Here is a 27671-nt window from a genome sequence, read left to right as displayed (position 1 = left end):
AACAGGCTCGGTATAGGTGGCTTGTGTGGTTGTTTCTTTAGCCGTAGCATAACACCGGCCCTACAGCCCCGTTTCTGCTTTCTCTCCCTTCTCCGACTGTGCCGCTTCTCAGACCCGATAACAATCCACAGAGAGCCCGGCGATCTGGCTATGTCTTCTGGGATGTTGTGCGTGTAGTGAAAGTCTCCAGAGGCCGATATCTGGTATTGGACGTTGATTTCCAAAAGTGTCTAGCGGGTGTACTGAGTATACACAGAATCGATAGTGAAAGCACAGGTAAGAAAGAAGTAGAAAAACAATAAAGAATAGCACTGAAGAGGAGAGCCATGAGCTGCTGCAATTGTGCGGCCGTCTTAAATGTTGTAAAGAGCAGTGTGATTCTTTTCAGGCCAATTCATATAATAACTTGTTATTTGAAGTACATGTAAACTTACTGAATGCCTCATGCGACTGAGCAAATCTGGACATTTCTCAAGCATGTTTGTCATTTTGTGTCCTGCAGACATCTGTGAAGAACAACTTCTGCCTGAAAAACAGGAGAGTAGCTTCAGGATGGTGAAGGAGGATCCATCAAAGAGGAAGACCAGGCACCACGGACCCTCTGGCGTCTCCTTTTCCTCTTTGACACAGACCCTTCCCTGTAAAAAGGAAGAGGAAGACTCACTGACCCCCCACATTAAAGAGGAAGAGGAGGAACACAGCATCAGTCAGGGGGGAGATCATATTGAAGGACTGGTGGATATTCCAGTGACTGGTGTCCCTGTGAAGAGTGAAGATGGTGAGGTCAAAGGTGAGAGTGAGGAGAAGAGAGAGGCGGAGCCTCCAAGCAGCAGCTCAACACAACACATGACAACAGAAGGTGATGGAGACCACTGTGGAGGATCACAAGCAGACAAGATGTTAGCTCCACTATCAGATAGTGAGGACACAACGTCACACTCTCCTGACATTGATGATGAACACTCTAAAGATGATAAGACATGTCACACTGACAACACTCAGTTGAAGTGTTCCCACTGTGACAAAACCTTTAAATACCATAGTGATCTGAAAACAAACACAAGAAGACACACTGGAGAAAAAACTTTTATCTGTTCAATCTGTAGTAAAGGTTTTGTAGAAAGTCACAAATTGAAAGTACACATGAGAACACACACTGGTGAAAAACCTTTTTCTTGTTCAATCTGTGGCTTATCTTTTACAAGGAAGGCCGGTTTGAAAGAACACACTAGAACACACACTGGCGAAAAACCTTTTTCCTGTTCTGTGTGTGATTCAAATTTTGCACAAAGTCGAAATTACAAACAACACATGAGAACACACACTGGAGAAAAACCTTTTTCTTGTTCAATCTGTGGTTTATCTTTTATAAGGAAGGACAGTTTGAAAGAACACACTAGAACACACACTGGCGAAAAACCTTTTTCCTGTTCTGTGTGTGATTCAAGTTTTGCACAAAGGCGAAATTACAAAAAACACATGAGAAGACACACTGGAGAAAAAGTGTTGCGTTGCAGTGTGTGTGATGAAAGATTCTCTCATGAGTACCAACTTAACAAACACAAGTGTGCTGGTGAGAACAGCAGCAGTAAAATAAAAGAGTGCTAAGCAGACTTCCACCAGGCCAAATCTCTCAGTCGTAAAGCATCCTTCAAAAGAAAGCTGAATCCAAATGATGATTATGATCAACACCAAAATCTAATCACTTGTTCCTTATCCCATTTCTGACATGTCCTGAAAGTTTCATTAACATCTGACTATACTTTTGTTTTGTTTTGATTCCAACTAAATGACAATCAAACAAACCCCAAATCACTTTTAGTTACTTTTCAATTGCTTCAATAGCAAACATGTAAATATGTTTCTTAGTTACACATCCTGGAAAACAACATCCGCACAACAGTTTATATTTATTATCCATTCTAACTAATATTTTTAGTTGTGTACTAACACGTCAATTTGTATTTCTGCTAACATTTAAGAAGTGATTATGATGTCATGGTTCAGTGTGCCCTTTCACAGGCTTGCTGTCTCCAAAACAAGTCTCCACCATGGTGGTGCCAGCGGTCATACTACTTGTACTTGTACACTATACAATATATTTATGCACACCTTTTGTAAGATAGACATTTGTCTTTGTACTAGCAATTTGAAACCAGCGCTGTATCCTTTGCATGTGACCTTGTAGAATAAAATGTCTGGTTTTTTTTATGACTAATGGTCCGATTCTTTGAGATGTTTAACAACAAAATAGAAGCCTATTTTTTGATTTGGTCAATTGGTTCACCTGTCTCTGATTGGCAATCTGGGCACACCTGTTCCAAGTTGCCAGTCAGGCTTCTTTGTATGCCAGCTCTGCCCTTCTGTCAGTGCTGGATCATTATGGAAGTATTATTGTAGCAAAATTATTTGCAATTGTGCATCTTAAAGGCCTACTGAAAGCCACTACTACCGACCACGCAGTCTGATAGTTTATATATCAATGATGAAATCTTAACATTATAACACATGCCAATACGGCCGGGTTAACTTATAAAGTGACATTTTAAATTTGCCGCTAAACTTCCGGTTCGAAACGCCTCTGAGGATGACGTATGCGCGTGACGTAGCCCGGCGAACACGGGTATGCCTTCCACATTGAAGCCAATACGAAAAAGCTCTGTTTTCATTTCATAATTCCACAGTATTCTGGACATCTGTGTTCGTGAATCTGTTGCAATCATGTTCATTGCATTATGGAGAAGGAAGCTGAGCAAGCAAAGAAGAAAGTTGTCGGTGCGAAATGGACGTATTTTTCGAACGTAGTCAGCCACAACAGTACACAGCCGGCGCTTCTTTGTTTACATTCCCGAAAGATGCAGTCAAGATGGAAGAACTCGGATAACAGAGACTCTAACCAGGAGGACTTTTGACTTCGATACACAGACGCCTGTAGAGAACTGGGACAACACAGACTCTTACCAGGATTACTTTGATTTGGATGACAAAGACGCAGACGTGCTACTGTGAGTATGCAGCTTTGGCTTCTAAACATTTGATCGCTTGACCGTATGTGCGCAACTTTTTTTGCGTATGTACGTAACTTTTTTTAAATATATAAGCTTTATGAACCTTGGGTTAGGTGAACGGTCTTTTGGGCTGAGTGATTGTGTGTGTTGATCAGGTGTTTGAATTGTATTGGCGTGTTCTATGGAGCTAGGAGCTAGCATAACAAACACGCAGGTGTTTTTATGCAGGATTAATTTGTGGCATATTAAATATAAGCCTGGTTGTGTTGTGGCTAATAGAGTATATATATGTCTTGTGTTTATTTACTGTTGTAGTCATTCCCAGCTGAATATCAGGTCACCCCCGGCTCTCACAGCATCTTCCCTATCTGAATAGCTTCAACTCCCCACTAGTCCTTCACTTGCACTTTACTCATCCACAAATCTTTCATCCTCGCTCAAATTAATGGGGAAATTGTCGCTTTCTCGGTCCGAATCTCTCTCACTTCTGGCCGCCATCATTGTAAACAATAGGGAACTTTGCGTATATGTTCAACTGACTACGTCACGCTACTTCCGGTAGGGGCAAGCCTTTTTTTTATCAGATACCAAAAGTTGCAATCTTTATCGTCGTTGTTCTATACTAAATCCTTTCAGCAAAAATATGGCAATATCGCGAAATGATCAAGTATGACACATAGAATAGATCTGCTATCCCCGTTTAAATAAAAAAAATTCATTTCAGTAGGCCTCTAAATCTGTGCATTTGTAATCCAATTAATGTGCCTGTGTACTAATGTGTCTTTCTGTATCTCAATGTGTGTGTGTGGGTGTGTAATGGGAGCTGTGTACATGTTTTAAGTTGTCTGTATTATGATTTGTCTGTGTGTCTGCGGCATGGCGTAGTTGGTAGAGCGGCCGTGCCAGAAACCTGAGGGTTGCAGGTTCGCTCCCTCGCCTCTTGACATCTAAATCACTGCCGTTGTGTCCTTGGGCAGGACACTTCACCCTTGCCCCCGGTGCCGCTCACACTGGTGAATGAATGAATGATGAATGAATGATAGGTGGTGGTCGGAGGGGTCGTAGGCGCAAACTGGCAGCCTCACTTCTGTCAGTCTACCCCAGGGCAGCTGTGGCTACAAATGTGGCTTACCACCACCAACAATTGTCTGTCTGTAATCAGCATACTTGCCAACCCTCACGGATTTTCCGGGAGACTCCCGAAATTCAGCGCCTCTCCCGAAAACCTCCCGGGACAAATATTCTCCCGAAAATCTCCCGATTTTCAGCCGTCGCTGGAGGCCACGCCCCCTTCAGCTCCATGCGGACCTGAGTGAGGACAGCCTTTTTTCACGTCCGCTTTCCCACGATATAAACAGCGTGCCTGCCCAATCACGTTATTCCATACAAGGCGCCGATGAGCATGGTGCAAATCTTCTCGGCGTCCGTGTTGGCGCCCACGTTGCCAAAGCCGACGCTGGTCAGGCTGCTGAGGGTGAAGTAGAGGGCGGCGATGTATGAGCTGCGCACCGACGGGCCGCCGACCGTGTTGTTGACGTAGGGCAGTGGTCCCCAACCACGCGGACCGATTGGTACAGAGCCGCACAAGAAATTAAAACTTTTTTTTTTTTTTTAAATGTATTTATTAATTCGACGTAAAAAGACACAATATATAAATTATATATCAATATAGATCAATACAGTCTGCAGGGATACAGTCCGTAAGCACACACGATTGTATTTCTTTATGAAAAATAAAAATAAAATACCACCCTCACCCGCCACCCCGGTCCGTGGGACAAATTTTCAAGCATTGACCGGTCCGTAGCTACAAAAAGGTTGGGCACCACTGACGTAGGGCATCTCCAGGCGTTTGCCCAGCTCATGGAGCCATCCTTGGGGAAGAGACGGGAGGACAACAGGGTGACAAGAACTAAATCATCCAGACTACATATAAATTGTATTATTATGTTTATCTTACCTAAAAATAAATATATTTATTAATTTAAAAAATAAATGAATAAATACAATTTTGCTAAAAACATCAAAATTAATTGTATTTTTATTTGTATTTTTTCTGACTCCTTATTACATCCAGCCATAGAATTATACATTAAAATAAACAATTTGAAATACTTAATTTTAAATTATCATAATAATTCATTTAAAATGACCATGTTTAATTATTAGAATAATTGCTTATCAACAACTGTAGCATTTTATTCATTACATTTCGAAGCTCTCAGTAGCCAAGTTATGTTATATTCCTTAAGATTTAGTTATGCAAGTTTGAAGTATCAATTATCTAAACACAGTTTTGTTTGCATATTTTCAGGATATATATATATATATATATATATATATATATATATATATATATATATATATATATATATATATATATATATATATATATATATATATATATATATATATATATGAAATACTTGACTTGGTGAATTCTAGCTGTAAATATACTCCTCCCCTCTTAACCACGCCCCCTACCACGCCCCGCCCCCAACCTACGCCCCCGCCCCACCTCCGACCACGCCCCCGACCCCCCACCTCCCGAAATGGGAGGTCTCAAGGTTGGCAAGTATGAGAGAGAGAGACCATTGATATGCTCAATCAAGGCAAAAGACGAAAGACTTCAGCATAATCAACACAATTATTGTAAAATAAACGGTGTTGTAAACTCTGAAAAGGAGTGGTGATGTCGGTGATTGGTGGTCCAACGAATCCGGAGGAGCAAGACCTCCACAGTGGCAATAAAGGCCTACTGAAATTAAATTGTTTTATTTAAACGGGGATAGCAGATCCATTCTATGTGTCATACTTGACCATTTCGCGATATTGCCATATTTTTGCTGAAAGGATTTAGTAGAGAACATAGACGATAAAGTTTTGGTCGCTGATAAAAAAGCCTTGCCTGTACTGGAAGTAGCGTGACGTCACAGGAGGAAGGACTCCTCACATTTCCCCATTGTTTACACCAGCAGCGAGAGCGATTCGGACTGAGAAAGTGACGATTACCCCATTAATTTGAGCGAGGATGAAAGATTTGTGGATGAGGTACGTGAGAGTGAAGGACTAGAGTGCAGTGCAGGACGTATCTTTTTTCGCTCTGACCGTAACTTAGGTACAAGCTGGTTCATTGGATTCCACACTTTCTCCTTTTTCTATTGTGGATCACGGATTTGTATTTTAAACCACCTCGGATACTATATCCTCTTGAAAATGAGAGTCGAGAATGCAAAATGGACATTCACAGTGACTTTTATCTCCACGACAATACATCGGTGAAGCACTTTAGCTACGGAGCTAACGTGATAGCATCGGGCTTAACTGCAGATAGAAACAAAATAAATAAACCCCTGACTGGAAGGATAGACAGAAAATCAACAATACTATTAAACCATGGACATGTAACTACACGGTTAATGCATTCCAGCCTGTTGTTAACGACGCCATTGAAGCTAACTTAGTTACGGGACCTCACAGAGCTATGCTAAAAACATTAGCTATCCACCTACGCCAGCCAGCCCTCATCTGCTCATCAACACCCGTGCTCACCTGCGTTCCAGCGATCGACGGAGCGACGAAGGACTTCACCCGATCATCAATGCGGTCGGCGGCTAGCGTCGGATAGCGCGTCTGCTATCCATCTCAAAGTCCTCCTGGTTGTGTTGCTGCAGCCAGCCGCTAATACACCGATCCCACCTACAGCTTTCTTCTTTGCAGTCTCCATTGTTCACTAAACAAATTGCAAAAGATTCACCAACACAGATGTCCAGAATACCGTGGAATTTTGAGATGAAAACAGAGCTTTTTGTATTGGATTCAATGGTGTCTGAATACTTCCGTTTCAACGATTGACGTCACACGCATACGTCATCATACATAGACGTTTTCAACCGGAAGTTTCCCGGGAAATGTAAAATGTCACTTTATAAGTTAACCCGGCCGTATTGGCATGTGTTGCAATGTTAAGATTTCATCATTGATATATAAACTATCAGACTGCGTGGTCGCTAGTAGTGGCTTTCAGTAGGCCTTTAATGTGATTTAAAGGACTGTTAGTCCGATGTTGATGTGATAAAACGTATTTCTTGTTTGGAAGATAAACACAATTGTAACTGCTATTTCTTCCTGCACATAATAAATATGTACAACGTGTTAGGATGTAGTCATTCATGTAAAATTGTCATTAAATGTAATATTGCCTGACAAAAAGGGATTCGACGTAAAAAAAATAAAAAGTATATATATTTTTTTTTTTTATAAAAAGTTTCTCGTGCGCACGAGAAACTACATGTCTGAAAAAAAAAAAAAAAAATTATAAAAAAAAGGTTTTCCCCCATGTCCCTTTAGGGGCTCCGTACATGTCTAATATTTAAGTATTTATTTTTTGTTTACCTACTTATTGTAAATAATGTATTTACTTGTTCACTGTTCTGTTAAAAAACAGAGAAAAACTAATTATTAAACTGCTATGATACGAAAAGGGGTAGAATAAATAAGCTCAGCTTCTTCCTACTCCTTTTCCGACATGTTATATTTGTTTATGAGTGAGGCCATTTTTTGGGGGGGTGTGTTGGTATGGACTAGGTAGTGAAGAATAACTGTGCAGTACGTGCTCTCTACCTGTTACGGCTCAGACCCCTGCCATCTGCGTGCACCTTGGGACACGCCCACGGCCGCGCGTCTCCGCCCTGCAGCAGCCGCCAGCTGCAAACACTCACCGGCTATGGGCACACCTGAGACTGATGAGGGCGTGCCGGATAAAGGCAGGGTGGACCCAAGGATCGGGGCGGGAACTTAGTTTTCTCATGGTGTTCAGTAAGCAACAAGCTTTATGCTCTATTCTGGTTTTCCCTCTCCGTGGCTTACTTGTCCCTTGTTTTCTCCCGTGTCCCCGCAGTACCCTCCGTCGCCTGGACTGTGAGCTGTGCGTCTCACTATTCCCTGGATCTTCCCGTGTTTTGGACTGGCTCCCTCGATCCTTGACTTCCCTCGCTTGGCTCCCCTCTACCCCTGGACTTCCTCATCTCTCGTTCAACACTTGGTAACATACACACTTCAGCTAACTACACACATAGTCTTACACCACACACTCTTGTATTCTAGTTCACACTCCATTTCCTTAGTTTAGTTGTATTGTTTATTATTATTATATATATATATATATATATATATTGTCTATATATATAATAAATATTTGTATATACTTCCCCCTGATGTATGTTTGCCGTCACCTCCCCTAGTAAACCATAACACTACCGTTATTAAAAAGAGACGACTGACTTTTAGGACAACTTTACTGACATAAACACCCAGCGATCATGATGGGGAATGTGAGTATCAACCTTTTGTCTTAATAACTTCCATAAAGCAATAATTGACAGTGATTTGGTATAAAAACAGTCTGCAGAAGATGTAAAAATCTTAAAAAATAAATAAGCCAATATTTGATGATATTCACACCCTGATAATACACATGTCTCACACGTTTTGCTTTACAAAAATAATTCTATAACCAAATTATTTATGTAGGTACCATCTATGTGTGTGTTTTTAGATGTTATGATATTCATAATAAAGGTTTTAAAAATGAATGAGTAATATATTTTTTTAAAAAAGTTGTCATAGTTATTTTCCCTAAATAATGATAATATATGCTATATATGATAATAACAACCAACTAGTGTTATTTGAGTTGTTATGAAGTATTATGATGACGTTATTAAGAAGTTAATAACTACAACTACTCAAAACTCAGCAAAATATTGTATTTTCAAAATAAGACTTGTACTATCACAGACTAGCAGAATGAAGACCATATATGTGCCATGTGTTTTTTAGTTGGTATTATTTTGAATCATAGTTCGTTATTGAAGTTATGATACAAACACATATTTTTAAAAAATCAGCAAAATAGCATTTTTTCAAAACAAGAGTTGTAGTATAACCAACTGGACACCATCTATGCATTTACCAAAGAAAATGCAAAATGTTAATTCAGGGCACATATTTAAAGTTACTATTAAATGACATGATGGAGTAAAAAGATGTAAACAAACCTGACACGTGTAGAACAGGGGTCACCAACCTTTTTGAAAGCAAGAGCTACTTCTTGGGTAGTGATTAATGCGAAGGGCTACCAGTTTGATACACACTTAAATAAATTGCCAGAAATAGCCAATTTGCTCAATTTACCTTTAACTCTATGTTATTATTAATAACATAGAGTTAAAGGTGACAAGTGTTGTAAATTAGCTTTGGCTACAAACACTGTGATGCATGCATCGGATAACTGTTTCAGATGTCTATGTTTTTGTATCTGTCCCTATTTCAAATAAACCTCTATAAAAAAATTAATGATATTTATCTTTGTGGGAACACTGATCATCTTACAGATTTCTCACAATAAATATATATAGAAACAGATAAATATCAATATGCAACACTTTATTTTTATATTTTCTCTAAGTGCACATTTTTCAAATTGAACATTTTCAAATGATCACTTCTAAGACAGTCTTGGGAAATCACAATATCCCATTTTAACTAGCTAGCCACTAACATTTTTGAACAAATCATGAATTACTTTGCACCATGTTTGTACAAATAATAACTCTTGTAAAATACAAAAGTCAACTCTCAAATGTTTAAATAAATCATGTCACACTTTGAACTGGACACCAAATCTGTTATCTGTTTCTTTGTCAGTTAGTGAAGACCAAGTCTTTCAAATATTTTCTTGGATTTTCAAATTCTATTTGAGTTTTGTCTCTCTTAGAATTAAAAATGTCAAGTAAGCGAGACCAGCTTGCTAGTAAATAAATAACATTTAAAAAATAGAGGCAGCTCCACGTCACATCATAGGTCATAGGTTAGATTGGTATGTTTTTAAAGAAAACGTTCCAATTAAGTGTTACAGAGTGCGCATTATACAAACATTTTTATTTACGTATTTCTATTGTTATTAAAAAATGTTTTTTCTTTTTTACATCCTGCAATTTGCCGCCCCCTCCAAAGGATGGCACCCCAGACGGCCGCCTGGCTCGCCTGTCAGGAAAGCTGGCCCTGGGTCTTGGCCTCGTATGCTCCGGCTCTTTGGCTTCAAGCCGGTAGACGCAGCGAAAGGTGATGTTCCTGATGGTGTCCGCTGGAACTTTGAGCTGATGTTCCATGAAGGACTGTACACGGTTCTCTCGGGATCTTCCTTAGTCTATTCCGGTATTCCTGCAAAAACCAAATTGTCCCTCATGCTTCTCGCCCGGAAGTCCAGGATCGTCTCCTTCTTTTTCTGGCTTGGCACTTGGTGGAGGCGGTCGCTTTTTTCTCCGTCCTTGTCTCTTCCTGTTTGCTCTCTTTGTTTTGTCAAGTCTATACTTTTTAAGTATAAATCTAAACACCAAACATGTAATTAATAAGATGGACTCTCGACTCAATTGACAAAATCTTCTGGACGAGGAAAAGAGGTTCTGGGGAGCCTGGCTGCCCTGACGGAACAATTGCTACAGGGTACGTGAGAGACTCCTGGCAGGAATGGAGAATCATGTGCCTCTCAGTGCTTCCGTCGAGGACGTGGAAGACCTCTACCTATTTGGAACCGTGATCGCTGATTGGGCTGGGTATTGGTTTGGTGTATCGTCAAATTCGGAAGAGGATGGCAGACATTCAAGGAGCCCAAAGGCTGTCCGTCGCAATGGAAGACATGGGTCGGGCTGTGGGAACACAGACTGTGGCCATTTCAGAACTGAATTGTAAGTTGGATCAGGGCTCTCTCCAGCGACTGCAGCACTTGCAGAACTCTGTATTTTTTTAAACTTTTTCGGCTTCACTGTGTCACCGGGCCGTGACACTTTGCAGTTTGTGTCGATTGGTGCTGCGGGCTAGCACACAGAAGCCGGCTAGCATTAGCAGCCTGAGATACGGAGGTGGGATTTTTCTTCTGTTGCTGGATGCGTCAGCATATAGACCCTCAGAATGCCTCCACCAAGGAAAAGCCCGACATCGGAGGAGTTCGAGGAGATGAAGGTCACACTCCACTCCCTGTGCAGCGATGTGACTGCGGTCAGGGGAATAGAGATGGACCTGGAGCACATGGAGGCTTGTCACCCACTGCCCATGAGGAACCAGAGACCACCCGCTGTCATTATGAGACTCACAAACAGAAAAAAGAAAATCAATCAATCAATCAATCAATGTTTATTTATATAACCCTAAATCACAAAAGTCTCAAAGGGCTGCACAAGCCACAACGACATCCTCGGTACAGAGCCCACATAAGGTACGTCAATGTGAATGACTATGAGAAACCTTGGAGAGGACCGCATATGTGGGTAACCCCCCCTCTAAGTACAGTCCTTAGTGGATCTAACATAATAGTGAGAGTCCAGTCCATAGTGGGGCCAGCAGGAGACCATCCCGAGCGGGGACGGGTCAGCAGTGCAGAGATGTCCCCAACCGATGCACAGGCGAGCGGTCCACCCCGGGTCCCAACTCTTGACAGCCAGCACTTCATCCATGGTCATCGGAACCGGAATAACCCGGCGAGGGGGTAGAGGAAAGAAAACGGCAGATCAACTGGTCTAAAAAAGGGGGGTCTATTTAAAGGCTAGAGTATACAAATGAGTTTTAAGATGGGACTGAAATGCTTCTATAATAAATCGCATTATTGAAGTAAGGACGCAAACTCAAAGGAACAGATGTTTTCATAAATGAACACTTGACCAAGAAAAATGCTGACATCGCAAGAATCGCGTGACAACTTAAAAGGCAAAGCAAGATTCAACAAACCTGGGTAACGAACTGTAAGATCTTCATTAAACGAAATGGGACGCCGGAGGAAGCAAAAGTCTTGGTGATAAGGAAAATAGAAGATCTTGATAAGTATTGACATTGTTGCAGTACTTGGTATCAATGTAACTTTGTGACTTTTACATCATCTCAATGCTACCCACACCAAGAACACAGAACACACCAAGTATTGATATGAACATGTTACAGAAGCTGCGATGAGGTGGCGACTTGTCCAGGGTGTACCCCGCCTTCCGCCCGATTGTAGCTGAGATAGGCTCCAGCGCCTCCCGCGGCCCCGAAGGGAATAAGCGGTAGAAAATGGATGGATGGATGGATGTTACAGAAGATCCTACAACATCAACAAAAACAACTGGACATGTGTGAGTGTCAAGAGCACACCACAACAGAGACTGATATGGACATAGACCCTGATAATAATTTTTTCTCTGCGATTGTTAAAAACTGTAATTATTCTACCCGTGAACAATATGAAAACAGTGTAAAATCAGAAGATAGTCCGTCAATAATACATTTCAATAGTCGAAGCATGTACACTAACTTTGAGGCTATCAAGGATTACTTGAAAGAATTTAGTCATCCATTTACCATTATTGCAATCACTGAAACCTGCTTCAACAATGATAAAGGTACTGATTTTAGTCTGAATGACTATGAATTAAGATACATAAACAGAATAAATAAAATAGGAGGAGGGGTCGCATTGTACATTCATAAATCTGTTACATTTAAAGTTTTAACAAACATGACCATAGCAGTCGATGGATTATTTGAACGTTTAACAGTGGAAATCCTAAATGACAAAAAGACAAATATCTTCATGAGTTTTGGATATCGGGCACCTGGTTCAAGCATTGAAACTTTCAATGAGTGGATGGGTAAACTATTTTCCTCTGTGAACCATAAAACCATATTTATCTGTGGTGATTTTAACATTGATTTGTTAAACTCAACCAAGCAAAACCATGTTGATGACTTCATTGACACAATGTACAGCTTGTCTCTATATCCAACCATAACCATGTTGATGACTTCATTGACACAATGTACAGCTTGTCTCTAAATCCAACCATAACCATGTTGATGACTTCATTGACACAATGTACAGCTTGTCTCTATATCCAACCATAACCATGTTGATGACTTCATTGACACAATGTACAGCTTGTCTCTATATCCAACCATAACCATGTTGATGACTTCATTGACACAATGTACAGCTTGTCTCTATATCCAACCATAACCATGTTGATGACTTCATTGACACAATGTACAGCTTGTCTCTATATCCAACCATAACCAAAGCAAGCAGAATAACAACACATAGTGCCACAATCATTGACAACATTTTTACTAACATTATGGGACATCCAGTCACCAGTGGCCTATTTATATGTGACATCACTGACCATTTACCTGTCTTTACTTTATATGACTGTCATCTCAAGAAAACCAAAGACATTATGGCAAAAATCTCTAAACGAATAACAACTGAGGAAACAATCTGTGCCCTAAACAATAGTTTAGCAGTTCAGGATTGGACTTCAGTATACAGAGAACCAAATGTGGACAGTGCTTATTGTCATTTTTTAGACATCTTTACTTCCCTGCATAATAAACATTGCCCCGTAAAAGAATATTTTATAAAAGGAAAAAATAAAAATAGCCCTTGGATCACAAAAGGGATAATTAATGGCTGTAAAAAGAAAAACAATCTCTACAAACTTTTCATCAAAATAAAAACAAAATAAGTCGAACAACGATACAAGAAGTACAAAAATAAATTAACTGATATTATAAGAACAAGCAAACGGTTATATTATTTAAAAAAAACTATATGAAAACAAAAACAATATAAAAGGAACTTGGGATGTTTTGAATAGTCTAATCAAAGAAGAATATTCAAAGTTGACATATCCTGATTATATATATATTTTTTAGAATATTTGGGTACCTCATGATTCGATTACAAACAACATATTGATGCATGTTCAATTTGTGTACAGTATATTAAAACCATTTTTAATATTTAACATTTATTTCATTAAATATTTATTTTTGTCTGACTGAATAAGCATGAATCACTTACAATTGTGCAAATAGTGTATTCGTAATAACAAGAATCCGTTTTAGGGATGTCCGATGATATTGGACTGCCGATATTATCGGCGGATAATGCTTTAAAATGTAATATCGGTTTCAAAATTATCGGTATCGGTTTCAAAAAGTAAAATGCATGACTTTTTAAAAGGCCGCTGTGTACACGGACGTAGGGAGAAGTACAGAGCGCCAATAAACATTAAAGGCACTGCCTTTGCGTGCCGGCCCAATCACATAACATCTACGGCTTTTCACGCACACAAGTGAATGCAAGGCATACTTGGTCAACAGCCATACATGTCACACTGAGGGTGACAGTATAAACAACTTTAACACTGTTACAAATATGCGCCACACTGTGAACCCACACCAAACAAGAATGACAAACACATTTCGGGAGAACATCCGCACCGTAACACAACATAAACACAACAGAACAAATACCCAGAACCCCTTGCAGCACTAACTCTTCCGGGAAGCTACAATATACACCCCCCGCTACCCCGCCCACCTCAACCTCGTCATGCTCTCTCAGGGAGAGCATGTCCCAAATTCCAAGCTGCTGTTTTGAGGCATGTTAAAAAAAATAATGCACTTTGTGAATTCAATAATAAATATGGCAGTGCCATGTTGGCAACTTTTTACATAACTTGAGTTGATTTATTTTGGAAAACCTTATTACATTGTTTAACCCTTGTGTAATGTTCATATTGTTGTTACTCAGCCAGCGTTTGCGGGTCTGATGGACCCGTTGCATTTTGTGGCTTTAAATGCCTCACAATCAAACACTTTTATGTTAAAATACTGAACAGATGTTTACCTTATCCCAATAAACATCTGTTCAGTATTTTAACGTACAAACCCCGTTTCCATATGAGTTGGGAAATTGTGTTAGATGTAAATATAAACGGAATACAATGATTTGCAAATCCTTTTCAACTCATATTCAATTGAATGCACTACAAAGACAACATATTTGATGTTCAAACTCATAAACTTTATTTTTTTTTGCAAATAATAATTAACTTAGAATTTCATGGCTGCAAAACGTGCCAAAGTAGTTGGGAAAGGGCATGTTCACCACTGTGTTACATGGCCTTTCCTTTTAACAACACTCAATAAACGTTTGGGAACTGAGGAGACACATTTTTGAAGCTTCTCAGGTGGAATTCTTTCCCATTCTTGCTTGATGTACAGCTTAAGTTGTTCAACAGTCCGGGGGTCTCCCTTCTGCTATTTTAGGCTTCATAATGCGCCACACATTTTCAATGGGAGACAGGTCTGGACTACAGGCAGGCCAGTCTAGTACCCGCACTCTTTTACTATGAAGCCACGTTGATGTAACACGTGGCTTGGCATTGTCTTGCTGAAATAAGCAGGGGCGTCCATAGTAACGTTGCTTGGATGGCAACATATGTTGCTCCAAAACTTGTATGTACCTTTCAGCATTAATGGCGCCTTCACAGATGTGTAAGTTACCCATGTCTTGGGCACTAATACACCCCCATACCATCACACATGCTGGCTTTTCACTTTTGCGCCTATAACAATCCGGATGGTTCTTTTCCTTTTTGATCCGGAGGACACGACGTCCACAGTTTCCAAATACAATTTGAAATGTGGACTCCTCAGACCACAGAACACTTTTCCACTTTGTATCAGTCCATCTTAGATGAGCTCAGGCCCAGCGAAGCCGACGGCGTTTCTGGGTGTTGTTGATAAACGGTTTTCGCCTTGCATAGGAGAGTTTTAACTTGCACTTACAGATGTAGCGACCAACTGTAGTTACTGACAGTGGGTTTCTGAAGTGTTCCTGAGCCCATGTGGTAATATCCTTTACACACTGATGTCGCTTGTTGATGCAGTACAGCCTGAGGGTTAGAAGGCCACGGGCTTAGCTGCTTACCTGCAGTGATTTCTCCAGATTCTCTGAACCCTTTGATGATATTACGGAGCGTAGATGGTGAAATCCCTAAATTCCTTGCAATAGCTGGTTGAGAAAGGTTTTTCTTAAACTGTTCAACAATTTGCTCACGCATTTGTTGACAAAGTGGTGACCCTCGCCCCATCCTTGTTGGTGAATGACTGAGCATTTCATGGAATCTACTTTTATACCCAATCATGGCACCCACCTGTTCCCAATTAGCCTGCACACCTGTGGGATGTTCCAAATAAGTGTTTGATGAGCATTCCTCAACTTTATCAGTATTTATTGCCACCTTTCCCAACTTCTTTGTCACGTGTTGCTGCCATCAAATTCTAAAGTTAATGAATATTTGCACAAAAAAAAATGTTTATGAGTTTGAACATGAAATATGTTGTCTTTGTAGCATATTCAACTGAATATGGCTTGAAAATGATTTGCAAATCATTGTATTCCGTTTATATTTACATCTAACACAATTTCCCAACTCATATGGAAACGGGGTTTGTAAAAGTGTTTGATTGTGAGGCATTAAAAGCCACAAAACGCAACGGGTCCATCAGACTCACAAACGCTGGCTGAGTAACAACAATATGAACGTGGCACGGAAAATTTCTCGGCCAGTTTCTGCATCCCACAGGGATTCTTCTTAAGTGTTTCTGCACCTGCGGTTCCCACACAAGGTTGCAACATTGTTTGTCAACACTGTCTGCTCTCATTTTCTCGCACATTTGACCCTCTGATGTTCTGTGTACCTCCTCTCTGTCCTCCTCCTGTCTATGCCTGCTGTGTGTGTGTGTGTGTGTGTGTGTGTGTGTGTGTGTGTGTGTGTGTGTGTGTGTGTGTGTGTGTGTGTGTGTGTGTGTGTGTGTGTGTGTGTGTGTGTGTAGGTGGGTGGGTGCGTGTGGTACACAGAACATCAATTTCCACACTTCTATTAGCCCCGGGTCCAGTGGACCCAGACATCTTATATGTAATATAAATGTGTAGGGGGGTGTATGGTGTGTGGTCATTAAATATGTATTCTGATATATGTTCTTCACAGAAAATGAGCCAAAGTCAGTGAGTCTTCAGTTTGAAAAATTAATTAATTGTATCATTTTTCTTTTAATAACAAATGAAAATGGGTCCCACAGACCCGAACACCACACAAGGGTTAATGCATCCAGCGGGGCATCACAACAAAATTACGCATAATAATGTGTTCATTCCATGACTGTATATATCGGTATCGGTAATTAAGAGTTGGAAAATATCAGATATCGGCAAAACAGCCATTATCAGACATCTCTAATCAGTTGATTTAATTTCCATGATATGTCCGCCCGAATGCAGCTGAGATAGGCTCCAGCACCCCCCCTCCCCAAAAAGGGACAAGCGGTAGAAAATGGATGGATGGATGTTATCAAGGTAATAGAAGTGCGTGCAAACATAATTTGTATTTTTATTGCTAATAAAGTTAGCACCGACACAAAGTAGACTACTGCAATGTATGTGTAATACATAATAACAATCATTTTAATGTTTATCCTGTAAAGCGTCTTTGAGTGCACTGAAAAGCGCTACGGGTGAGGGCCGACATCCAGGCAACTGAGCTACATACGGGTTCTTCGAGCCATAGCAACCAGACTGGCGTTGAAAACAAACCGTTGCCATTACTCTTTAACCTGTCGACCTACGCTGGTTAAACCTGTCATTCTGCCTCCAAAATGCCGAAAAACGGTGTTGTTTTTGGTTGTGCTAACCACAACTGGAAACAGGGAAAACAAAGGTTGTATTTTGTTCTGCCAAAGCGTGATAAAAGCCCACAGAGACGAGACAAATGGCTCGCAGCTTTACACCGGGAAAACGAGGACGGTTCTCACTGGAGTCCCCCAAAGTCCCGGGTCGTGTGTTCGGATCACTTCGTTTCTGGTAAACATAAGGAACAAAAATCCACCTTCCTAACCACAACTTGGCTATACGTCCGTGCTAATGTTGTACTTGTTGAATTTTTACCTTATAACGTTCGACAGCTGAAGTTGTTGTTGTACAAAAATAACATGCGGTATATACTATATAGTCTATAGCCTAGCTAGCTATTTTCGAAAACCGGACAACGAGAGGATACCAAAGGCAGCGTTAAGATGGACACCACCGGGAAAACGTAAGCCAGGGCGGCCAAAGAACACCTGGCGAAAAACAGTTGTACTTAAACAATACATGTAGCCCTCAAATCGCTCAATATTTTATACACTAACACTTGATCTTCCGCGTCTTTTTCTTAGTAGCGCGCAGGCTAAGCTAACTAGCAGGCTAAGCTAACTAGCAGGCTAAGCTAAGCCTGAGAAGCTTTAAAGTTCACTGAAACGAGTCTGACGCAAATAATACATTTTCGTTTTTTCACACGATATGCAAATAAGTAAAAATGCGTAAATGAAGGATTTAACGCCGACTTCCAAGCCACAACGCTCGTTAAATGCTTTTTCTGTCAATGCTGTGTTCGCTGTGAGCTGGTTTGTTTTCAACTAATTCCCGGTTGCTAGGAGATTGTTAGGCGGGCACGAGTGGAGGAGGAAGTGACGTCGGACGCCGGTTTGACAGGACTGTCAGAGAGCGGACGCAAGTTGAATTCTTTCACTGACTGTGCCTTTGCCGTTATTAACACGGTTTATCTTTCTTTGATTATTGCTGAAGGCTGCATTGTTGGAGGAGGACAAGTAGGGGGACGTTGTACATGGCTACGGCCAGGGGAGGGGAAGGGGGGCTTAAAACTGGGACTAAACGAGGTGCTACAGCAGAAGGAGAACAGTCGGGAGGGAAAATGAGGAAAACTGACAGCACCGAGTTTAAAGTAGTGTTTAAAGTGAAGGATCCGAAAGGAGTGGGAGGGTTCAGATCAGTCAATCCTCTGAAGATTGCGGAGTCGCTGAAGTCAGTAGGCGATGTTGAAGCAAGAATCTTAGCAAACGGAATGCTTATGGTGTTGTGCAAGAGTGCCGAAACGCAGAAGAAAGCAGCTGCGGTTAAGAAAATAGCTGGGCAGAGCATTGAATTGTACGTCTCAAACAGAATTGAGGGAATCAAGGGAGTTATATATGGTGTTAGTGCTGATATAACTGAGAATGAAATAAAGGAGCAAATCAAGGGAGGAAATGTGAAGGAAGTAAAGAGATTTAAAGCACGGAGTGACGGGAACCCAAATGCTCCTGTGTTACTAACGTTTGATGGCGATAGTCTGCCACCCAGAGTTTTCATTGGATGTGTGTCTTTTCAAGTGAAAAAGTATGAGCGGCCCCCGCTTAGATGCTTTAAGTGTCAAAGATTTGGCCATGTAGCCGCCTCATGCCGCGGCAGTCAAAGGTGCACAAAATGCGGGGGGGAACATGATCTATTAGAATGCGATGTTACTGACACTAAATGCTGCAATTGTGGGGGCACGCACATGGCGTCCTTTCGGGGATGCCTACACTTTGAGAAGGCAAAGCGTGTCCAAGATGTTAAAGAGCAGCATAAGATTTCTTATGCAGAGGCACTTAAGAAGGTAGAAGGAAAAAGTGAAAATGTGTCTGTGTTTGTGGGTTCATGCTCCCAGAGCCCTGGCCCTTCCACCAGTTGCCACACCCCCTCCGTACCAGATGATTCAATTGTGGTGAAAAAAGAGAGTCTATTGGCATTTATGGTTGACGTGGTGTACGCCACTAGGCCTCCTAAGCAGGGCAAGGACCTTAGCAGGTCAGACATCATGAGGGCAGTGGTTGAGGCGGCGGGAAGGTTTTTGGGACTGGGAGCGTATGACCCCACAGAACTACATAGGTACATGAAAGATAGTCAAGTAAAGGCTCCTAAGCCACAGCAGAGTGAGACAGAGGGAAATGAGATGGATGCAACATGGGATGAACAAGATCAGTAAGAGCATTTTCATGTTCAGTATCCTGCAGTGGAATGCAAGGAGTTTAGTTGCCAATGGTCAAGAGCTAAAAAAGAATGTGCATACTGGTGAGGATAAGCCTGATTTGATCTGTGTACAAGAAACATGGCTAAAGCCGTGCCTAGATTTTGTTGTACCAGGCTATGAGTGTTTGCGGAAAGATCGTAAAGAAGGGACAGGGGGGGGATGTGCAATATTTGTTAGGGCAGGGGTGCAATACCAGCAGGTGGCGTTAACAACCACACTGGAGTGTTTGGCAGTGAGGGTGTGGGGGGAGCAAGGGAGGATGAATATTGTTAACTTCTATAACCCATGCCTGCCACTTAGAATAGATGAATTGGATAAAGTAGCAGAGGAGGTGGGAACTCCAGTGATATGGGCGGGAGATTTTAATTCACACAATCCACTCTGGGGAAGCAGAGACAGGGATAGGAATGGGGAAGTGATAGAGGAACTGATGGACAAGCATGGTTTGGTGTGTTTAAATGATGGGAGGCCAACCAGGTTTGACATCAGAACAGGGAGGGTATCATGCATTGATTTAACTATAGCTTCCCCAGAATTGGCTTGGAAAGGGAAGTGGGAAACCATGGAAGAAACCCCTATGGGAAGTGACCATTTCCCAATAGTGGTGGGATTTGGCCAGCCCTTGCTAGTGGAGGAAGACACTAGGCCGAGGCCACTAAACTATAATAAAGCAAAATGGGCTGAATTTGTTGAGGGGTGCATAGAGGGAATAGACAGTGTGATAGAGGACGGAACAGTTGACGAGTGGAATGATACTCTGTGCAGTATGTTAAGTGATAACATGAACCGCTGCATCCCAAGGAAAAAAGCTGTAAAACGTAAGGTTGTGCCATGGTGGAATAAAATGTGCGATGAGGCAGTGAGGGAAAGAAATAAAGCCTATAGTGTGCTAAGGAGGTACCCAGTGCAGGAAAATGCTATAGAATACAAGCGGTTAAGAGCCAAGGCCAGGAGGGTTATTAAAACGGCCAAAAGAGAGTGTTGGAGGAATTACTGCGGAAGGCTGGGGGAGGACACAACAGTAGGGGAGGTGTGGGCAGTGATCCGGCGAATGTCAGGGATTGTTAAGGGGAGAAGCATCCCAGTCCTAGAAGAAGGGGGGGTGGTTGCTACAAATGACAGTCAAAAAGCCAGCATGTGTGTGAAAAAATTCCAAGAAGTACATAGTGGGGTAAACATTGGAGAGGAGGGTATTGTAAAACGAAATGAGGTAATAAGAAACCAAATGTACAAACTTGAGGTGAATCAGGATAATTCTGACCCCAGTAATTTAAACTTTTCTCTGAAGGAATTACGGAGAGCAATCCAAAGAGGGCGTAAAACAGCTCCAGGGAAAGATGGACTAGGATATGAAATCTTTAAGCAGTTGGATGACATGGTGCTGTATGAGATACTAGCACTCATCAATACAGTATGGGATGAAGGCGTCATCCCTGTGGCATGGAGGCATGCAGTTGTCATCCCTATTCTAAAGCCAGGAAAGGAAGCTGCAAAGCCAGGCTCCTATAGGCCAATTGCACTCACGGCTGTGTTGTGTAAAATTATGGAGCGAATAGTGACAGATCGGCTTACATATAAATTAGAGAAGCAAGGATGGCTTGCACCAATCCAGAGTGGCTTTAGATTAGGGAGGGGAACGATGGACTCTGTGCTTGCGCTTGACCTAGACATAAGGAAAGCTAAGGCCAACAAAGAATCAGTGGTCGCAGTTTTTCTCGACATTGAAAAGGCATATGACATGTTGTGGAAAGAGGGGTTGGGGGTGAAGCTGTTTAATGCTGGAATACGAGGGCGGATGCTGAACTGGATCAGGGCGTTTCTGCAAAACAGGACCATACAGGTCAGAGTCGGGGGGGCATATTCTGAAACAGTGGGGATAGATAATGGTACTCCTCAAGGGAGTGTTATAAGCCCAGTACTATTTAACTTGATGATTAATGACATGTTCCAGGAGGTGGGGGCAGGCTTTGGGCTATCATTGTTCGCTGATGATGGCGCAATTTGGAAAAGAGGGCGGAATATTAAGTTTATAACAGGGAAGATACAAGGGGCACTGGATAGAGTAGTGGCCTGGGCTGAGAAGTGGGGGTTCAAAATATCTGTGGAAAAGTCAAAATTTGTTATTTTTACAAACAAAAGGAAGACTGAAAACCTGGGGCTGAATATCTATGGCAAGCCCTTAGAGCGAGTCAAAGAGTTTAAATTCCTAGGAGTTATTTTTGAAGAGAGGTTAACGTGGAAAAAACATATAGAAAAAATAGTGAGGAAATGTGAAAAGGTGATAAATGTGATGAGATGCCTTGCTGGGAGTACGTGGGGAGCAAACAGAGACACACAAATAATGATTTACAGAGCCATGATTCGCTCAGCCTTTGATTATGGGTGCCTGGCATATGGGGTTGCAGCCAAAACAAACCTAGCAGCACTGGATAGGGTGCAGGCAAAAGCGTTAAGAGTATGTAGTGGGGCTTTTTGCACAACTCCAATCCCAGCTTTGCTGGTGGAGATGGGAGAGATACCCCTAAGTTTAAGGAGAAGGAAGCTGGCCTTACACCACATAGCTAAACTATATGGGCATGACCAAGTCCATCCAGGCAAGCAGCTGCTGGAGGAGTGCTGGGAACTGGGAGGTGGGGAAAGCAGGAGTTTTGTCCATAAAATCAGAGCAGAGGAAGAAGAGCTCGGCTTGAGTGGGGTGCGCAGGGGTACGGCTGTGGTCTGGCCTTCTGTTCCACCATGGCTGCTACCAAGTGTGGAGGTTGACTTCACGATAGCAGAGAGGAAGAGGGAGAAGGGTAGTGGAGACCCAGATGAGTTGGTGAGGGAGAGGATGCAGCAGGAATGGGCAGACCATGTGCAGATCTATACAGATGGATCCATGGACCCAAATAGTAAAAGGGTGGGGTTTGCAGTTCACATTCCCTGCCTGCAGATCACCCAGAGCAGACGGCTGCCAAATGGGGTTTCAGTCTTTACGGCAGAAATGGTGGCATTGATATGGGCAGTAAATTGGGTTGAGGAGGTGAGACCGCAGCAGGCAGTTATCTGCTCGGACTCGGCGGCTGCGCTGATGGCTCTGCAGGGGGGGAGGTCACAGGTCAGACCAGATCTGGTCTGTGAGCTGCTGACCGCACTCTACAGAGTAAACCAAGCTGGAAGTAGAGTGGGTTTCATGTGGGTTCCAGCTCATGTGGGGGTTGAGGGCAACGAGGCTGCTGATGGTGCTGCCAAAGAGGCCCTGAGCAGGGAGGAGGTGGATGTGGGCGTCGCCCTGGGTATTTCAGAGTACCGCTCCATAATAAAGGAGGAGTTAAATATCAGGTGGCAAAGAGAATGGGAGGGGGAAACAAGAGGAAGGTTTTATTTTAATATTCAAAATAGTGTTAGGGGAGGAAGCATCACCCTGGGAAACAGAAGGGAGCAAGTCATTATGACACGGCTGAGATTTGGACACTGTGGCCTTGCAGGGGGACTGGCCCGTATTGGGAAACATGAAAATGGACTGTGTGAATGTGGGACAGAAGAAACTGTGCAGCATGTTTTTATGGAGTGTCCTATATACACAACAGAGAGGAGAGAGCTTTTTGCTGCATTACTAGATGCAGGGTTGCCCTGCATCTCACTGAGGATTATTCTGAACCCTGAGGAACATCAAAGTGCAGTGATGAAAGCAGTCATGGACTACCTGTGGAATACTGGCCTGCACCAGAAAGTGTAACTGCATAAGCTGTGGTAATACCTGAACTGAACTGTGGGAGGCAGCAATACGCCGATGGGCGTCTAGTCTGCCGGAAAGCCACATGAAGAAGAAGAAGAAGAAGATTGTTAGGCGGAAGTGACGTAGGTCCGCCCTCACCCATACCAAATAAAATGTATTATTATACCATGTGACTTATTCCAGACTTAAATTACGAGACATTCGTTCCTTTCTAGTAACAAATATTTAATGATGTTAAGCGTGACTGTACTATACAGCAAAAAAACAGTTAAAGTATTAAATAATTCAACTCCTCAAAAAAAAACGCTCGCATTTGCTACAAAGGCCTGCTAGCGGGCTAACGCTAGCACGTTAGCTTCGAAAAACATATCGGGTAAATAAGATAAATAATATACAAATCCATTATTTATATTACCTCATAAGCCACATGTACAAGAGAGGAGTGGAATATATTCTTGTTATTGTTACACCAGCAACTTTTAAATGGGATTTTATTTGTTCTGTGGCTGGGCGAAGGAAGTGTGCACCACTCACTATTGTCCCAGTGAAACACGTGTTTGGCCAACATTTGTTCCGCAGTAGAGAACACATCGATGACGTCACACAGGAGGAAGCACAAAACAAGATGGCGTCTGACGGAGAATACGTTGTTTTGGTTATAATGGTTTCTTGGTCTTAATTACAACGTACATGTGCACATGTATGTCTTTTAACAGAGTAAACGTCCTTATTAATTGTTTGTATGCGGATACATTAGTCTGAGTGCTAGCCTAGCCTGCTGGTTAGCTTAGCTTGTTAGCTGCTAACAAAGAGAGGCGGAAGTGATCGACACATCAAAGCGAGATCCAATGTAAGTGTAAAGTGTTATTATTGTGTGAACATGTCTACATTAAGCAGAGATCCAATGTAAGTGTAAAGTGTTATTATTGTGTCAACATGTCTACATTAAGCAGAGATCCAATGTAAGTGTAAAGTGTTATTATTGTGTCAACATGTCTACATTAAGCAGAGATCCAATGTAAGTGTAAAGTGTTATTATTGTGTCAACATGTCTACATTAAGCAGAGATCCAATGTAAGTGTAAAGTGTTATTATTGTGTCAACATGTCTACATTAAGCAGGGAGCCAATGTAAGTGTAAAGTGTTATTATTGTGTCAACATGTCTACATTACAAATGATGTGAGTGTTGGTGAATCAGCGACTAACTGCTGCCGTTGAAGAAATATTTGTGGTGTTAGGAAAAATACAAAAACGATAGCAGAGTACGAGGAGGAACTTTGTCCAACAAAAGAGGGGAAGGAGCGACAACATCAACTATTGGACGCTGTTTTCAAGAAACATCAAGTTGTGCTACACATCCATCCATCCATCTTCTTCTGCTTATCCGAGGTCGGGTCGCGGAGGCAGCAGCCTAAGCAGGGAAGCCCAGACTTTCCTCTCCCCAGTCGCTTCGTCCAGCTCTTCCCGGGGGATCCCAAGGCGTTCCCAGGCCAGCCGGGAGACATAGTCTACCCAACGTGTCCTGGGTCTTCCCCGTGGCCTCCTACCAGTCCGACGTGCCCATAAGACCTCCTTAGGGAGGCGTTCGGGTGGCATCCTGACCAAATGCCCGAACCACCTCATCTGGCTCTTCTCGATGTGGAGGAGCAGCGGCTTTACTTTGAGCTCCTCCCGGATGACAGAGCTTCTCACCCTATCTCTAAGGGAGAGCCCCGCCACCCGGCGGAGGAAACTCATTTCGGCCGCATGTACCCGTGATATTGTCCTTTCGGTCATAACCCAAAGCTCATGACCATAGGTGAGGATGGGAACGTAGATCGACCGGTAAATTGAGAGCTTTGCCTTCCGGCTCAGCTCCTTCTTCACCATAACGGATCAATACAGCGTCCGCATTACTGAAGACGCCGCACTGATCCGCCTGTTGATCTCACGATCCACTCTTCCCTCAATCGTGAACAAGACTCCAAGGTACTTGAACTCCTCCACTTGAGGCAGGGTCTCTTTCCCAACCCGGAGATGGCACTCCACCCTTTTCCGGGCGAGAACCTTGGACTCGGACTTGGAGGTGCTGATTCTCATCCCCCCTGAAGATCCTGGCCAGATGAAACCATCAGGACCACATCATCTGCAAAAAGCAGAGACCTGATCCTGCAGCCACCAAACCAGATCCCCTCAACGCCTTGACTGCGCCTAGAAATTCTGTCCATAAAAGTTATGAACAGAATCAGTGCCTTGGCGGAGTCCAACCCTCACTGGAAACGTGTCAGACTTACTGCTGGCAATGTGGACCAAGCTCTGGCACTGATCATACAGGGAGCGGACCGCCACAATCAGACAGTCCGATACCCCATACACTCTGAGCACTCCCCACAGGACTTCCCGAGGGACACGGTCGAATGCCTTCTCCAAGTCCGCAAAGCATATGTAGACTGGTTGGGCAACCTCCAATGCACCCTCAAGGACCCTGCCGAGAGTATAGACCCGGTCCACAGTTCCACGACCAGGATGAAAACCACACTGTTCTTCCTGAATCCGAGGTTTGACTATCCGGTGTAGCCTCCTCTCCAGTACACCTGAATAGACCTTCCCGAGAAGGCTGAGGATGCTTATACATATTGACACAAATATAAAAAAAACCACTAACCTTATGACGGATGCTTTTGCAATTGTTTGATTTGATCTTTCACAACACCTAGTGGCCACAATAATTCATTAAGTCAAGCTCATGGCGCAGAAAGTTCAACGATGCGGATACATTTGTTACTGGATACTTTCTGTCAGACTTCTGTTTTGGAGACTGTGTGCGTATTAAGCAACTATAATTATTTGATATGCTTAAATGTGCTGTTTTAGCTTAGCTGTTGTGTAGCTGCTAGCTCCTCGTAGCCTACAGCAGGTGTGTCCAAAGTGCAGCCCATAGCTATGTTTTTAACCGACAACCCGGAGTGTTGAAAATGTGGTATTTGCGTGTCCGCCCAATCAGCGGCAGCTACGCCCTGTTTCGTCATTGGACCTAAGTCTTTGGCTTGGTAGGCGGGACAGAGAGCAAGGGAACAATGTGGGACAGCAATGGTGTACATCTTATACCATGCTAGTTATTGCAATGAAAGGTCAACATGATGAGCCACACCCTGAGTTCCAACATATATAGGAGTCAAAGGCCTCCTGGTATGAGTCGTCTGACTGGTGATCATAACAGGTGGCGGTACATACGGAGGCAGCTTCCTGGTATGACTAGTGATCATAATAGGTGGCGGTACATACGGATGCAGCTCAGTCAGCCAGGGCTTTCACTAATAGAACAGTTGGAGCAGTCCTTGTCCTTCACTCCTTCCCGGGAGGAGACGTACCCAGTAGATGTCAGCCATTGCTGGTACTTCAGGCTGTGGTACGAGCATAAGTATGGAGGAGCCTTTGTAGTGGTGTCGCAGCTTGGTGGTCGTGCCGTCAGGTAACACCAGGAAGGTTCCTTCTGTGCAATATTGACTGGTGCTTTTTTCTCCCTGGACTCTGACTTCATATCTGGTGTTGTCCTTCAGACCTGGGCCAAGAAGCCACGTAAACGGTGGCAAGAATGTGGGCGATAAGAGTGTATGTGCGTGGGCATGAACTAGCACCCAGTTTCAACTGGAACTCAGGACATATGATTAGTTGCACGGCCTATTCTAATCTATATTAAACATTTCTTAATCACTTCATCCTTCATTATCTTAATTATATCCCAACTTTAGCTACCTGTAAAAATGAGTGACTTATTCTAGTCCATTTGTGAATAAATAGTTTTCCTAAATATAATATATCTGTATATATAATATACTGTACACATATTATGTATATATTTGTATATATGTTAGATTTTTTTATCGCTATATTAGTCTATTTATACCTGCATTGTACTTTCCATCCTTACACTTTCCATCATTGTAACTGAGCTACTGTGTTGAACAATTTCCCTTGTGGATCATTAAAGTTTGTCTAAGTCTAAGTCTAAATTATAGTCTCCTCACTTTATCCAGACAGTCATTAGGACTAAAGACCCTGTGAGGACTTTGCCCTTTAAAAGGGAAAGCCTGAAAAAGGACAGTATTAAGATGAATTCATCACATTTGCTATGAGGCATTTTATTATTAATGTATTTTGTTCTTGTTACTTCGGGCGGTAAAGCTTGGTTGGTAGAG

The 27671-nt window shown here is 42.4% G+C and overlaps 2 protein-coding genes across 3 annotated transcripts in view; both read left to right on the top strand.

The window, feature by feature from the left end:
• The window catches only part of LOC133639730 (gastrula zinc finger protein XlCGF57.1-like), a 51630-nt gene extending 49428 nt beyond the window's left edge, over positions 1-2202 (top strand). For both annotated transcript variants that reach the window (XM_062033298.1, XM_062033299.1), the window contains one exon: positions 503-2202. In XM_062033298.1, the coding sequence (XP_061889282.1) occupies positions 503-1608 (1106 nt within the window). In that variant the 3' untranslated portion in view covers positions 1609-2202. The remainder of the gene's footprint in view (positions 1-502) is intronic.
• Positions 2203-8014: 5812 nt separating this feature from the next.
• Positions 8015-27671, top strand: part of LOC133639706 (gastrula zinc finger protein XlCGF57.1-like) — a 29012-nt gene continuing 9355 nt past the window's right edge. Inside the window, exons 1-2 of the mRNA XM_062033256.1 lie at positions 8015-8052; positions 10026-10133. Of these exons, the coding sequence (XP_061889240.1) occupies positions 10091-10133 (43 nt within the window). The 5' untranslated portion in view covers positions 8015-8052; positions 10026-10090. The remainder of the gene's footprint in view (positions 8053-10025; positions 10134-27671) is intronic.

This window comes from Entelurus aequoreus, linkage group LG22, assembly GCF_033978785.1.
Source record: "Entelurus aequoreus isolate RoL-2023_Sb linkage group LG22, RoL_Eaeq_v1.1, whole genome shotgun sequence".
Taxonomy (NCBI): Eukaryota; Metazoa; Chordata; class Actinopteri; order Syngnathiformes; family Syngnathidae; genus Entelurus; species Entelurus aequoreus.
This window is presented reverse-complemented; position numbering and strand designations above follow the sequence as displayed.